The sequence below is a fragment of the Oncorhynchus nerka genome, linkage group LG22 (assembly GCF_034236695.1).
Source record: "Oncorhynchus nerka isolate Pitt River linkage group LG22, Oner_Uvic_2.0, whole genome shotgun sequence".
In the NCBI taxonomy this organism is placed as follows: domain Eukaryota; kingdom Metazoa; phylum Chordata; class Actinopteri; order Salmoniformes; family Salmonidae; genus Oncorhynchus; species Oncorhynchus nerka.
In genome coordinates, this window is record NC_088417.1 from 43,519,880 (window position 1) to 43,536,829 (window position 16,950).

Genomic DNA, 16,950 nt, shown 5'->3' on the forward strand with positions numbered 1-16,950 from the left:
CTTTTTCTGGTATTAGTGTGGGGCTCTGTTAGAGCATGGGGGGATGGGGTGGGGCTCTGTTAGAGCTGGAGGGGTGGGGCTCTGTTAGAGCATGGAGGGATGGGGTGGAGCTCTGTTAGAGCATGGGGGATGGGGTGGGGCTCTGTTAGAGCATGGGGGATGGGGTGGGGCTCTGTTAGAGCTGGAGGGGTGGGGTGGGGCTCTGTTAGAGCATGGAGGGATGGGGTGGAGCACTGTTAGAGCATGGGGGATGGGGTGGGGCTCTGTTAGAGCATGGGGGGATGGGGTGGGGCTCTGTTAGAGCTGGAGGGGTGGGGCTCTGTTAGAGCATGGAGGGATGGGGTGGGGCTCTGTTAGAGCATGGGGGATGGGGTGGGGCTCTGTTAGAGCATGGGGGATGGGGTGGGGCTCTGTTAGAGCATGGAGGGATGGGGTGGAGCTCTGTTAGAGCATGGGGGGGATGGGGTGGGGCTCTGTTAGAGCATGGGGGATGGGGTGGGGCTCTGTTAGAGCATGGGGGATGGGGTGGGGCTCTGTTAGAGTATGGGGATGGGGTGGGGCTCTGTTAGAGCATGGGGGATGGGGTGGGGCTCTGTTAGAGCATGGGGATGGGGTGGGGCTCTGTTAGAGCATGGGGGATGGGGTGGGGCTCTGTTAGAGCATGGGGGTTGGGGTGGGGCTCTGTTAGAGCATGGGGGGATGGGGTGGGCCTCTGTTAGAGCATGGGGGATGGGGTGGGGCTCTGTTAGAGCATGGGGGTTGGGGTGGGGCTCTGTTAGAGCAGGGGGATGGGGTGGGGCTCTGTTAGAGCATGGGGGATGGGGTGGGGCTCTGTTAGAGCACGGGGGATGGGGTGGGGCTCTGTTAGAGCATGGGGGATGGGGTGGGGCTCTGTTAGAGCATGGGGGATGGGGTGGGGCTCTGTTAGAGCATGGGGGATGGGGTGGGGCTCTGTTGAAGCATGGGGGTTGGGGTGGGGCTCTGTTGGAGCATGGGGGTTGGGGTGGGGCTTTGTTGGAGCATGGGGGGTTGGGGTGGGGCATTGTTGAAGAATGGGGGTTGAGACTCTGTTGGAGCATGGGGGTTTGGGGTGGGAATTTTTTTAATCATGAGGGGTTGGGGCTCATTTGAAGCATAGGGGTTGGGGCTCTGTTGGAGCATGCAGGGTTGGGGTGGGGCTTTGTTGAAGCATGGGGGTTGGGGGTCAGTTGAATCATGGGGGTTGGGTTAGGGCTATGTTGAAGCATGGGGGGTTGGGGTGGGGCTCTGACGAATAATGGGGGTTGGTGGGGCTCTGTTTCGGGTTTAGGGTGGGGCTCTGTTGAAGTATGGGGGTTAGGGTGGGGCTCTGTTGGGGGTTTGGGTGGGGCTCTGAAGTATGGGGTTGGGCTCTGTTGGAGCATGGTGGGTTGGGGTAGGGGTCTGTGGGAGCATGGAGGGTTGGGGTGGGGCTCTGTTGGAGCATGGGGGTTGGGGTGGGGCTTCGTTGAAACATGGGGGTTGGGGCTCAGTTGAAGCATGGGGGTTGAGGTGGGTCATTGTGGAAGCATAGGGGGTTGGGGTGGGGGCCCTGTTGGAGCATGGGGGGTTGGGGTGGGGTTGATGCGGTAGGGGCTCTTATATCTGCATGGCAGATATATGCATGGCTCTCGATCTTTGCCTTTCACGAGTCTGTACGTTGAGTTTCAGCGATGGGACAAGACTGTAACTACCATTTTGATATCAGGAAATTGGAGGGAATTTTTTTTAAATAAAAAATGTTTTATATAAATAACATTTAAAAAACGTTCATTTGCACATTTCTCTATCACCGTGAAAAGGTATGACAAACTCTTTCAAATGTAGGCCTGTTCGAACCGTAGCAACCTAAAATTGAAGATTTATGTCAATGAAATAGGTTGTGAGACAGTGACACAACTAGCCGATATAAACAATATCGCTATTTGGACAACCTGCAAAGAAAGGCGCCAAGACAAATTATTCTTAACAAAACAGAGAAAAGACACATGGAGATACTAAAGCAGACAGGATGGGTATTTAGGGCTACAACTCAAAAGGCAAATTCCAACCTCTGCTCTGCATTCATACACACACACACACACACACACACACACACACACACACACACACACACACACACACACACACACACACACACACACACACACACACCATCTCTTTGGTGTGTTGTGTGCTGACAGGGTGGCCCTGTGGGCTTCAGTGGTAATATCCGGTGACAGGGAGGCTCACAGAGATATCCACCCTCCCTGGAGTCATGATGGGCCATTGGATAGATCCTGTATCCAGCCACACGGCAACCAGGCATGCAGAGGAATATGCGTCACACCCGCTTGGCCACAGCAGCTAAACTGGGCCAGCAGAGGTGATCTTCATGCTGCACACTGAAACAAACATACCGGGTTCGTCCCAAATGGTGTCCTATTCCCTAGATAGTGCACTACTTGTGACCAGGGCCCATTTGGGATGCAGACGCTGTTTCAAACATGCTGAGGACGATGCAGTGTGCTATGAACGACAGACAATACTGTCCAATGTACTTGCGTAAACAACGCATCCTACCCCCTGCATAGTGAGGTTTGGGAGAAGTGGGGATGATCTGTGGTTGATGATGAGTGTTTTACGTGTAGTGACTGCTGACTGCATGAGCGGAATGCCAGCTCCGCTGCCGCCACCGAAAGCTAAGAGTCAGCATCTCTAGCAGGGCAGGCAGAGCTATTAGGGCAATTTTTTGTAAAGATTCATGACCCTTAAACATGGACTACTCAGTAACATCATTCAATATCATTTACTGGTTCACTAGCCAACTGACGGTGGTATATTCCCTATCACCATGCATATCACTGTCAAGCATGTGCCCAAATTACATCTCATAACACCATTCAGTGTCAGGTCAGCATGTAATAGCATTCATTAACATACACACACATCTGTGCACCATGGGACATACACGCACAGCCATGTAAGCAGTAGTGCTCTCAGCCTATCAGGGCCCTAGGTGGGGAGGTTACTGTGGGTCAGACTCTAAAACCCACCCCAGCCCTGGTGCCACCTGCTACGGCCTCCTGCCACCGTGTGTGACCCCCTGCCTGCCCAGACCACCTGGGCATTCCATAGTACAACACAGCATGCCACCTACACCAACCAACCAGACCCAGGTCTGCCTTGGCACACCACACCGAGAGTCTAGATCAGAGAGAGACACGACAGTTGAGAGTGTGGGTGTTTGAACAATAACAAAACAAATAATATAATAAATCAAATAAAAATGAATAAAATGGCTTAGAGGAAACAATTCAGGTCAAAATTCCAGCGGAGCTGGGGTAGTAGGTCAACTTGTTTCAGTAGGGTATGTATGTGTGGGTGTGGGGGTGGTGCATGTGGCTTCGCTTTTATGTGGTCATTTGTGTTGTACAGTCGTGGACAAAAGTTTTGAGAATGACACAAATATTCATTTTCACAAAGTCTGCTGCCTCAGTTTGTATGATGGCAGTTTGCATATACTCCAGAATGTTATGAAGAGTGATCAGATGAATTGCAATTAATTGCAAAGTCCCTCTTTGCCATGCAAATGAACTGAATCCACCAAAAAACATTTCCACTGCATTTCAGCCCTGCCACAAAAGGACCAGCTGACATCATGTCAGTGATTCTCTCGTTAACACAGGTGTGAGTGTTGACGAGGACAAGGCTGGAGATCATTCTGTCATGCTGATTGAGTTTGAATAACAGACTGAAAGTTTCAAAAGGAGGGTGGTGCTTAGAATCATTGTTCTTCCTCTGTTAACCATGGATACCTGCAAGGAAACAAGTGCCGTCATCATTGATTTGCACAAAAAGGGCTTCACAGGCAAGAATATTGCTGCCAGTAAGATTGTACCTAAATCAATCATTTATCGGATCATCAAGAACTTCAAGGAGAGCGGTTCAATTGTTGTGAAGCAACATTCGCGTGAAACTGAAAGCGCGAACCACTGCTTTTAATCAGGGCAAGGTGACCGGAAACATGACCGAATACAAACAGTGTAGCTATTCCCTCCGCAAGGCAATCAAACAAGCTAAGCATCAGTATAGAGACAAAGTAGAATCTCAATTCAACGGCTCAGACACAAGAGCTATGTGGCAGGGTCTACAGTCAATCACGGATTACAAAAAGAAAGCCAGCCCCGTCACGGACCAAGATGTCTTGCTCCCAGGCAGACTAAATAACTTTTTTCCCGCTTTGAGGACAATACAGTGCCACTGACACTGCCCGCAACCAAAACATGCGGACTCTCCTTCACTGCAGCCGACGTGAGGAAAACATTTAAACGTGTCAACCCTCGCAAGGCTGCAGGCCCAGACGGGATCCCCAGCCGCGCCCTCAGAGCATGCGCAGACCAGCTGGCTGGTGTGTTTACGGACATATTCCATCAATCCCTATCCCAGTCTGTTGTTCCCAAATGCTTCAAGAGGGCCACCATTGTTCCTGTTCCCAAGAAAGCTAAGGTAACTGAGCTAAACGACTACACACACACTTCCGTCATCATGAAGTACTTTGAGAGACTAGTCAAGGACCATATTACCTCCACCCTACCTGACACCCTAGACCCACTCCAATTTGCTTACCGCCCAAATAGGTCCACAGACGATGCAATCTCAACCACACTGCACACTGCCCTAACCCATCTGGACAAGAGGAATACCTATGTGAGAATGCTGTTCATCGACTACAGCTCGGCATTTAACACCATAGTGCCCTCCAAGCTCGTCATCAAGCTCGAGACCCTGGGTCTCGACCCCGCCCTGTGCAACTGGGTACTGGACTTCCTGACGGGCCGCCCCCAGGTGGTGAGGGTAGGCAACAACATCTCCACCCCGCTGATCCTCAACACTGGGGCCCCACAAGGGTGCGTTCTGAGCCCTCTCCTGTACTCCCTGTTCACCCACGACTGCGTGGCCACGCACGCCTCCAACTCAATCATCAAGTTTGCGGACGACACAACAGTGGTAGGCTTGATTACTAACAACGACGAGACGGCCTACAGGGAGGAGGTGAGGGCCCTCGGAGTGTGGTGTCAGGAAAATAACCTCACACTCAACGTCAACAAAACTAAGGAGATGATTGTGGACTTCAGGAAACAGCAGAGGGAACACCCCCCAATCCACATCGATGGAACAGTAGTGGAGAGGGTAATACATTTTAAGTTCCTCGGCGTACACATCACAGACAAACTGAATTGGTCCACCCACACAGACAGCATCGTGAAGAAGGCGCAGCAGCGCCTCTTCAACCTCAGGAGGCTGAAGAAATTCGGCTTGTCACCAAAAGCACTCAAACTTCTACAGATGCACAATCTGTCGGGCTGCATCACCGCCTGGTACGGCAACTGCTCCGCCCACAACCGTAAGGCTCTCCAGAGGGTAGTGAGGTCTGCAAACTACCTGCCCTCCAGGACACCTACACCACCCGATGTCACAAGAAGGCCATAAAGATCATTAAGGACAACAACCACCCAAGCCACTGCCTGTTCACCCCGCTATCATCCAGAAGGCGAGGTCAGTACAGGTGCATCAAAGCTGGGACCGAGAGGCTGAAAAACAGCTTCTATCTCAAGGCCATCAGACTGTTAAACAGCCACCACTAACATTGAGTGGCTGCTGCCAACACACTGACCCAACTCCAGCCACTTTAATAATGGGAATTGATGGGAAATGATGTAAAATATATCACTAGCCACTTTAAACAATGCTACCTAATATAATGTTTACATAACCTACATTATTCATCTCATATGTATACGTATATACTGTACACTATATCATCTACTGCATCTTTATGTAATACATGTATCACTAGCCACTTTGAACTATGCCACTTTGTTTACATACTCATCACATATGTATATACTGTACACGATACCATCTACTGTATCTTGCCTATGCCGCTCTGTACCATCACTCATTCATATATCTTTATGTACATATTCTTTTTCCCCTTACACTTGTGTCTATAAGGTAGTAGTTTTGGAATTGTTAGCTAGATTACTTGTTGGTTATTACTGCATTGTCGGAACTAGAAGCACAAGCATTTCGCTACGCTCGCATTAACATCTGCTAACCATATAAAATTAGATTAGATTTGATTTGATTTGAAGGGCAGCAAAGAAGCCACCTCTGTCCAGGAAAAACATCAGGGACAGAATGATATTCTGCAAACGGTACAGGGATTGGACTGCTGAGGACTGGGGTAAAGTCATTTTCTCTGATGAATTCCCTTTCCGATTGTTTGGGGCATCCGGAAAAACGCTTGTCCGGAGAAGACAAGGTGAGCACTACCATCAGTCCTGTGTCATGCAAACAGTAAAGCATCCTGCGACCATTCATGTGTTGGGTTGCTTCTCAGCCAAGGGAGTGGGGTCACTCACACTTTTGCCTTAGAACACAGCCATGAATGGAACACAGCCATGAAAGAATGTTACCAACACATCCTCCGAGAGCAACTTCTCCCAACCATCCAGAAACAGTTTGGTGATGAACAATGCCTTTTCCAGCATGATGGAGCACCTTGCCATAAGGCAAAAGTGATAACTAAGTGGCTCGGGGAACAAAACATTGATATTTTGGGTCCATGGCCAGGAAACTCCCCAGACCTTAATCCCATTCAGAACTTGTGGTCAATCCTCAAGGCGGGTGGACAAACAAAACCCACAAATTCTGACAAACTCCAAGCATTGATTATGCAAGAATGGGCAACCATTAGTCAGGATGTGGCCCAGAAGTTAATTGACAGCATGCCAGGGCGGATTGCAGAGGTCTTGAAAAAGAATGGTCAACACTGCAAATATTGACTCTTTGCATCAACTTCATGTAATTGTCAGTAAAAGCCTTTGACACTCATGAAATGCTTGTAATTATACTTCAGTATTCCATATTAACATCTGACAAACATATCTAAAGACACTGAAGCAGCAAACTTTGTGGAAAATAATAAACTTTTGGCCACGACTGTACATACTGTGTACGTATTTCTACTACCATATGCCTGAATGGCCTCTCTCTCTCTGGACCATGCTGCTGCAGTGTGTGTCTGGCCTCACTAACATCCTCCTGCTACTAAATATCCCGAGTCATCTCAACCAGCAGACCAATATAGAAGAAACCACAAAGTCGTCAAAAACCCTCTAAAGACTCTGAAACAATAACAGTGAACCACACAATCAGAGAGAGGGCTTTTGACATTGTAATACCCCTGAGGTCTTAGATTCCCAGCATGACAAGCAGAAACAAGAGGCTGCATGTCCCTTTCTCTCCTCTAAAGAACACGTCCCTCCTCACTGAACTGTTCCCTGTCTTGGAAGATCTGATGAAACATCTGATAATTTTTTGTTGTTTTCTGATTATGCTGATTTCTCTTCTTTATCAATTTTATTCAGCACTGATTATATGCCAGCATCCCCAATAAAACAAATTATTCACTACTTTCCTCCACTCGTTGCCTCCATGGTAAACTCAATAATTTAATCAACCATGATCCAGCACAACGTTGGCCTCCGATGTGCATCGAAGGGCCAGCAATGATCAATGTGGTGGATATACTCTACATAAACTCAGCAAAAAAATAAACGTCCCTTTTTCAGGACCCTGTCTTTCAATGATAATTCGTAAAAGTCCAAATAACTTCACAGATCTTCATTGTAAAGTTTAAACACGGTTTCCCATGCTTGTGAACCATAAACAATTAATGAACATGCACCTGTGGAACGGTTGTTAGTTCTTGGCGCACCCATCCCTTTAGCGGGATCATTTTCGTCAACATCCGCTGAATTGCAGAGCGCCAAATTCAAATTAAATGACTAAAAATATAACATTTTCATGAAATAAATATAGCAATATAGCAAAACACAGCTTAGCTTGTTGTTAATCCACCTGGCGTGTCACATTTCAAAAAAGCTTTTCGGCGAAAGCAAACCAAGCGTTTATGTAAGGACATCTCTCTCAGCAGACAAAACATTCGAAACAGCTAGCAGCAAAGTAGATGGGTCACGAAAGTCAGAAAAGCAATAAAATGCATCGTTTACCTTTGATGATCTTTGGATGATTGCACTCACGAGACTCCCAGTTACACAATGAATGTTCCTTTTGTTCCATAAAGATTATTTTTAGATCCAAAATACCTCCGTGTGTTTGGCGCGTTATGTTCAGAAATCCACAGGCTCGAGCGGTCACGACGGGGTAGACGAAAATTCCAAATAGTATCCGTAAAGTTCGTAGAAACATGTAAATATTTTTTTATAATCAACCCTCAGGTTGTTTTTACAATAAATAATCGATAATATTTCAACCGAACCGTAGCTTTTTCAATAGGAGAGAGAGAAAATGTCTACTCCAAGCTGCTCGCTCATGCAAAACTCTGCTGGCACGCATCCATCCACTGACGCGATGAGATCTTTCTCGCAAATTTTTCAGAATAAAAGGCTGAAACTATGTCTAAAGACTGTTCAGACCATGTGGAAGCCATAGGAAAAGGAATCTGGTTTGATATCCCTTTAAATGGAGGGAAGACATGCAATGGAACAGGGAGCTTTCAAAATAGAAGGCACTTCCTCTTTGGATTTTCCTCAGGTTTTCGCCTGCAATATCAGTTATGTTATACTCACAGACAATATTTTGACAGTTTTGGAAACTAGAGTGTTTTCTATCCTAATCTGACAATTATATGCATATTCTAGATTCTGGGCCTGTGAAATAGGCAGTTTCATTTGGGTACGTTTTTCATCCAAACATCAAAAAACTGCCCCCTACACTCAAGAGGTTAAGACACTAACAGCTTACAGACAGTAGGCAATTAAGGTCACAGTTATGACAACTTAGGACACTAAAGAGGCCTTTCTACTGACTCTGAAGAATACAAAAAAAGATGCCCAGGGTCCCTGCTCACCTGCGTGAACATGTCTTAGGCATGCTGCAAGGAGGCATGAGTACTGCAGATTTGGTCAGGGCAATAAATCGCTTTGTCCGTACTGTGAAAAGCCTAAAACAGTGATACAGGGAGACAGGACGGACAGCTGATCGTCCTCGCAGTGGCAGACCACGTGTAACAACAGCACAGGATCGGTACATCCGAACATTACACCTGCGGGACAGGTAAACGATGGCAGCAACAACTGCCCGAGTTACACCAGGAACGCACAATCCCTCCATCAGTGCTCAAACTGTCCGCAATAGGCTGAGAGAGGCTGGATTGAGGGCTTGCAGGCCTGTTGTAAGGCAGGTCCTCACCAGACATCACCGGCAACAACGTCGCCTATGGGCACAAACCCACAGTCGCTGGATCAGACAGGACTGGCAAAAAGTGCTCTTCACTGGCGAGTCGCAGTTTTGTCTCACCAGGGGTGATTGTCGGATTCGCGTTTATCGTCAAAGGAATGAGCGTTATACCGAGGCCTGTACTCTGGAGCGGGATCGATTTGGAGGTGGAGGGTCAGTCATGGTCTGGGGCGGTGTGTCACAGCATCATCGGACTGAGCTTGTTGTCATTGCAGGCAATCCCAACGCTGTGCGTTCCAGGGAAGACATCCTCCTCCCTCATGTGGTACCCTTCCTGCAGGCTCATCCTGACATGACCCTCCAGCATGACAATTCCGCCAGCCATACTGCTCATTCTGTACGTGATTTCCTGCAAGACAGGAAGGTCAGTGTTCTGCCATGTCCAGCGAAGCGCCCAGATCTCAATCCCATTGAGCACGTCTGGGACCTGTCTGATCGGAGGGTGAGGGCTAGGGTCATTGCCCCCAGAAATGTCTTGAAACTTGCAAGTGCCTTGGTGGAGTGCGGTAAACATCTCACAGCAAGATCTGGCAAATCTGGCAAATCTGGTGCAGTCCATGAGGAGGAGATGCACTGCAGTACTTAATGCAGCTGGTGGCCACACCAGAAACTGACTGTTACTTTTGATTTCGACCCCCCCCCTTTGTTCAGGGACACATTATTCAATTTCTGTTAGTCACATGTCTGTAGAACTTGTTCAGTTTATGTCTCAGTTGTTGAATCTTGTTATGTTCATACAAATATTTACACATGTTAAGTTTTCTGAAAATAAACGCAGTTAACAGTGAGAGGACATTTCTTTTTTTGCTGAGTTTGTGTGTGTGTGTGTGTGTTTCCGCACGGAACCTACCTGCACATGCTGCAGACAAAACACTTGGGGTGGTAGGTACGCCCCAGCGCCGAGACCACCTCCCCTGTGATGAAGTCTCCACAGCTGTCACACTTGGTACCGTAGAGGCGCTGGTAGTCCTCTGAACAGATGTACTCTCCTCCCTTCTGGAAGAAACCTGAACGAGCCAGGTCACAGCCACACACTGGAGACACACAGAGACACAGAAGTGAGATGTTAACAAAGACAAAAATGGTTAAAAGATTGAGCAGGCTGTATATACACAATAGAGGAAAAAGGAAGAGCAAAATGCACAGTTAATCGATAATCAAAAGCCTGGTAAACACTAAGTACACATTTCCAACAGTACAGAGTAAACTTGGCTAATAGCCTCCATTGCAAATAGCATGAGCACACAACATGTTTGGACAAGCAGTGATCCTCATGCAATTGTACACTACAGTGCCTGATAAACAACTTGTTCTACAACGGGTTGCTCAAAACAAGCATTGTGATTGTTTGAGACGTGTTCTAAGCCATTCTGAAAAACCTATTTAGCACGGGTAGGCATATGACACAAAAATGGGCATCTTGTTTTCTCTGTGCTATCTGAATTGTAATTTAACGAACACACTAAGAACATTAAAGATCCATCGGAGCGAGACATGACGAACCTGACATGGTTGCAAACGCTCCAGCCTTCTACCTGCATTCCAGGCGGGTGGTCTCTGCGGATGACAGTGTGGTACAGCCGAGAATCAGTCGGAGTTAACACACTGGGATCCAAGGTTTGTTGTACAAATAAGTCAGCCAGGTCACCCGAGATACAAGCTAGTATTCGACGTCCATCCATGTCTCAGAATGTAGGGAGATGACGTGGAAACGGGCCACTATGAGCAACAGAGTGTGCTGTTATCTTCAAGTAGGTTTCGGTTTTGCTTGGCGTTGTGGATGAGAATGGGGGATAGGTGTAAGCATCTGCCTCTGATCGTAAAGGCTGCAAGTTCAAAATCAGCTATAGAAAGTTGTTTTTGATATTTTAGTTTTAAGCCTATCCCAAACCTTAAACATTCAGAGTTAAAACTTTTTATGTATAGGGGGCAGTATTTTCACGTCCGGATGAAAAGCATGCCCAAGGAAAACTGCCTGTTAGGCCCAGAAGCTAGGATATGCATATAATTGGTAGACTTGGATAGAAAACACTCTGAAGTTTCGAAAACTGTTACAATAATGTCTGTGAGTATAACAGAACTGATTTGGCAGGCGAAACCCCGAGGACAAATCATCCAGGGAAAATTTTTTTGAGGTCATAGTATTTCCCAATGGTTTTCTATGGGAAGCTCTATTTAAAAGGAACCTGGTTGCAGTTCCTATTGCATCCACTAGATGTCAACAGTCTTTAGAAATTGGTTGATGTTATTCTTTTAGGAAATTAAGAAGTATGGCTGTTCTTTTTAAGTGTCACTCCATGTGGACTCTGCTGTTTGGTGCGCATGAACTGGAATGCGCTTCATGTTGTTTTTATCTGGTGTCGGAAACAGTTTATCCTGTTTTAAATTTTATAGATTATTTACGTTTTAGGATACCTGAGGTTGGATTAGGAACGTTATTTCAAATGTTTGGACCAAGTTTACAAGTAACTTATTAGATACTTTGTAGTCATGTTGGGTGAGTTGGAACCGGTGTATTTCTGAATCAAACACCAAATAAATTGACATTTTGGGGATATAAAGAAGGGCATTATCAAACAAAAGGACTATTTGTGATGTTTTTGGGACATTTTGGAGTGCTAACAGAAGAAGATCTTCAAAGGTAAGGCATTTATTATATCGTTATTTCTGTCTTTTGTGTCGCCACCTGCCTGGTTGAAAGTGATTTTCATGTGTTTGTATGCAGGGCGCTGTCCTCAGATAATCGCATGGTCTGCTTTCACCGTAAAGCCTTTTTGAAATCTGACAATGCAGCAGGATTAACAAGAAGTTAAGCGTTATTTTGATGTATTACAACAAAATTTTCGTGAATCTTGAATATTGATATTTCTGTAGTTTGAATTTGGCGCTCTGGATGTTGTGAAATCGATCCCGCTAAAGGGATTGGCGCGCGAAGGGATCACTAACAGGTTAATGACTAATATTAAGAATTTGGAGTTAACGCCTGACCTTTACCTTAAACACTTTTGAAGTTTGGAAAAACTTTGAAATGTTACATTTGAAAAACATGGATGAACGTCTAATTCTGACTCGAGGCTGTGACAGCTGGTAGAATAAGTAGCCTACATATTTTGATATTAGAGCTGACGCTATATTAGTTTTCTCAAATCTTGTTGAGTCCAAGTTACTTATCTTTCTCTCTCTCTCCCCTCTCTCTCTCTCCTCTCCCTCTCTCTCTCTAGGAGGTCAGAACACAAAAATACACAAACCACTCCATCATAAGCATCACCATCCGGCAGCTGTCTGATGCTGACCTGGAGGTCATAGAGATCATGACCAGGGCGGAGAGCTACTGAACCCCTTCACTGGACAGCGGGAAAAGATGAGGCAACATCCTGACAGGTTCCGACTCCAAGAACCAACCGCCCGTTCCAGCTAAATGGCAGTCTGCTGACGTGGCCCCATCAGATGCATGATACTTCAAAGGCTGCTCAATGAACGGCAACGTGCACATTCTCATTTACAATAAGTAGTGGATGATTGAAATAACCAAATCGTGTCAATGTTATGATTCAAATAATTCCTCTATCTGTAAAATAGTCTGGCAGTAGGCTACAAATGTATAGTGTATTTCTGCTAGATGAGCATGATGATTGATGGGCTAAATTCAGCACCATGGACATCTCTATCACTGTCAGCATCATTAGCAGTGCATGCCCATAGCAACAACTCCAATGGAAGGAACGACCAGCCGGCTTGGCTAGCAACCATACATTTGTGTTGGGACTATATTTTCGCGAAGGGATGAAATAGTAGCCTATGAATACATTTATCAAAATACATTTTTTTGGACTTAATTGGAATCCCGTTTTGGAAAAGCAATTGTACACAAGAGGGCGTGCTAAATGTCTTTTTATTTTAGCACGGCTGTAGGTAGACGTGTGTGTGTGTGTGTGTGTGTGTGTGTGTGTGTGTGTGTGTGTGTGTGTGTGTGTGTGTGTGTGTCAATGCGTATGTTAACCTGGCCTGCATGACCCCTCACCCGATATAAATTCAATTTTATAATCCATCCGTGAGGATTTAAAAAAGTGAATCGAATAATAATTATCACAGCAATACTGCACAACCACATCAATCCAAATGTCGACGTAGAGTAAATGCTCTGTAAAAGACCATTGATATGGCTCTTGCTGTAACTTAAACGTCAGTGTTCACGTTCAAATAAATAGGCAGTCAATTAGCTAAATGTCTTTAGATCTAGCTGAGTGTGACAGTACCTGAGGCAAAGTGTTTAGAAGCCTACCTGTGTAGAAAGAGCCCCACTAAACCATCAGGCTCCTGTTGACTCCTAAGAGATGCAGCCACTGACAGAGAATAAGGATTATGAGACGGGGACAAAGGGACAGAGGTACTATCTCTCTAAGCATAGATAGGACAGCCAACTGTCAGCCAATATGATTTCAAATGGAGAATGACGGGTAAATGATGCCTGACACAATTCTTGCTGAAGGAACCAACCAGCTCTCACAGTCTTACAACAGAATTAGACGTTAATCCATGTTTTCAAACGTCAAATTTTGAAGTTGTTTCTCAAGTCAAATTTCAAAGTGTTTAAGGTTAAGTTTAGGCATGAACTCCAATTGTTTAAGGTTAGGGTTCAATTTAAGCATTATCTCTGAAAATCTTAACGTTAGATATTAACTCTGAATGGTTAAGGTAATGGTTAAGGTTTGGTATAGGCTTTAGGCTTTTTTTGTTGATGGACTCAAACTTGCAACCTTTGGAATCAGAGGCATTAACTCCGAAATCTTAAGGTTAGACATTAACTCCGAATGGTTAAGGTAACGGTTAAGGTTTGGGATAGGCTTAAAACAAAAATCTCCCAAAAATATTTTCTATCGCTGGATTTAAATTTGCAACCTATGGAATCAGAGGCAGATGCTTATGCCCATCCACAACTTCCTAGCCAAACTAAAACCTACTTGAAGGTAACAGCGCTCACTGTCGCCCCTAGTGGTCCAGTTTCCACATAATCTCCCGACGTCCTCAGACACGGATGGATGTCGAACACTGACTTGTATCACGGGGTCACCTGGCTGTAAATGAACGGCATGAGAATTTGAATAAAGCATTTGAATATCTGATCCTATCTAGCAGCTGCCCCTCAGGGAGGAGTGAAACATGATCCAGTGCCCTGCGTCTCCAATAACACCGGCGGGCTACAGAACGCTGCAGCAAGGACAAGACACACACGGCCCCTTGGGGCACCTAACTGCACATGCTGCCAGCCGGGGAGACAGCCTCCCTCTTAGGGAGGCCCTGCCTTTCTCTGCTACAGCACCATGCTGTGTGAGTGTGTCACAGCAGCAGATGAGGTAGTGGAAGAGCAATTCAACCACCGCCCCTGGGCTCAGTTGAACTTTCATACATCAGTAGTATGTGTGTCATGGGTACCACTTCTACTCCCCACATTGGGGAACTTTGAAATGAAGCAATAAGGCACCAAATACAGCACACCAACCATGAAAACAAAAGTTATAAGTGTGTAAATGATTCAGTTAAACCTGAAGAATCGCATTTAGCATGTGCTAAATTTGCAGGACTGAGATTCGCAATCAGAGGATCCACTGTTACCATCATCTGTAGAGCATCAGCAGTAGTACAGTTAGCTACACTATTCTTCTATTGTAACACACGGCTCCTCTTTGTCTCACTGACCCACCTGGTGCACATGTTGCCTTTCAACAGCAGAGCCTGAGACCATGCCAGCCAGCCAGCGAGACAAATCACTGCTTACCACAGCCCATTCACTGCCAGAGAAAAAGCTTTTGAAAGGCTAGCGGTGGCATCTGCGCGCCCTACAGTTTACCCTCTCTATCTTGCCCAATGAATAATTCAGCTCGGCCGTAAATAAAGACTGGCTGTGTTGTGCATGAGGAATCAGCGGCCACCACACCACACAGCGCTACACCACAGCATGCTGCTCCCAGCTGTGCCACACTTGCTGCTACTCCTACAGTCTGATGCCAGTTCAGCCAGGACCGGATGGGGGGGGATATGTATTTATCAACAGCCAACAGACACAATTAAAATTCTATGCCCTCATCCTCTCCTCCCCTCCCATCCCCTGGTAATCGCAAGGCACGCAATTAGGCTTTATCGCTTCCTCCTTCTCCGCCAGCTCTTTGTGGCGGTAGAGGCAGGCAGAGGCAGGAGGCAGGCAGGATCGCCTAGCCTGGGCCAGATAAGGAGCAGTTGCCGTCCTCTGAGAGAGTGAGAGAGAGAGTTGTTTAGCCTGGGCTGGGATCAGAGCCCACGCTTAGCCTGGTCTTCCGTTCCACAGCCAGGAGATGGCCAGTCAACAAAGCACTGCTCACATCAGAGGAGGAGTCTAGGCAGAAAGGACGGCAAGTGGTTGTTTGATACTTAAAGCACCGGCGGAAACCAGAAATGATGCCAAGGTACACATTTTAACTAAGAGCTAGCATGCAAATTTACGTCTATTAAAGAGATGGCCAAGTTGGCTTGGTCTCCTGTTACGTGGATTGGGCATCTGTATGCAAACACACACAGAGTAAAGCAAACACTGCCACATTATGGGTTGATTATACATGTAGCAAACATCTGAAGAGGCCAACCCTGAAATGACAATGAGTAAATCTGTCTGTGTGTGTGTGTGTGTGTGTGTGTGTGTGTGTGTGTGTGTGTGTGTGTGTGTGTGTGTGTGTGTGTGCACGGGTGTGTGTTTGAGCATACGGGTGCTAGGGGTGTGTTTGTTTTGAGTCCATACGCACCATTTCCCGCTGTTTAAAGCTATGTGTGCCTCATGTAATGTGTTTCATGGCTCTGACTCACTCTGACTGGCTATCTCAGCAGCTGGCCAGGCTCATAATTGGTTATCTTCTTCGAGATAGGGGGCGCTCTTTTAATTTTTGGATAAAAAACGTTCCCGTTTTAAACAAGATATTTTGTCACGAAAAGATGCTCGACTATGCATGTGATTGACAGCTTTGGAAAGAAAAAACTCTGACGTTTCCAAAACTGCAAAGATATTATCTGTGAGTGCCCCAGAACTAATGCTACAGGCGAAACCAAGATGAAGTTTCATACAGGAAATGCCCCAGATTCTGAAGGCGCTGTGTTTCAATGTCTCCTTATATGGCTGTGAATGCACCAGGAATGAGCCTGCCCTTTGTGTCGTTTCTCCAAAGTGTCTGCAGCATTGTGACGTATTTGTAGGCATGTCATTGGTAGATTGACCATAAGAGACTACATTTACCAGGGGTCCTCCCGGTGTCCTGTGTCGAAATTATTGCGTAATCTGTAGGTCCATGCGCGTTCCATTTCTTCAGAAGAGAAAGTCAACTGCCACGATGGATTTATCGTCGATAGATATGTGAAAAACACCTTGAGGATTGATTCTAAACATCGGTTTGCCATGTTTCTGTCGATATTATGGAGTTAATTTGGAAAAAAGTTTGCGTTTTAATGACTAAATTTTCGTTTTTTTTCTTACCCAAATGTGATGGAGAAAACGGAGCGATTTGTCAACACAAATAATATTTTTGTAAAAACTGAACATTTGCTATCTAACTGAGTCTCCTCCTTGAAAACATCTGAAGTTCTTCAAAGGTAAATGATTTT

The 16,950-nt window shown here is 46.0% G+C and overlaps 1 protein-coding gene across 5 annotated transcripts in view; it reads right to left on the reverse strand.

Moving 5' to 3' along the window:
• Positions 1 to 16,950, reverse strand: part of LOC115105210 (actin binding LIM protein family, member 3) — a 128,027-nt gene that overhangs the window by 57,531 nt on the left and 53,546 nt on the right. For all 5 annotated transcript variants that reach the window (XM_029626957.2, XM_065007180.1, XM_065007181.1 and 2 more), the window contains exon 3: positions 10,178 to 10,361. In XM_029626957.2, coding sequence (XP_029482817.2) covers positions 10,178 to 10,361 — 184 coding nt within the window. The remainder of the gene's footprint in view (positions 1 to 10,177; positions 10,362 to 16,950) is intronic.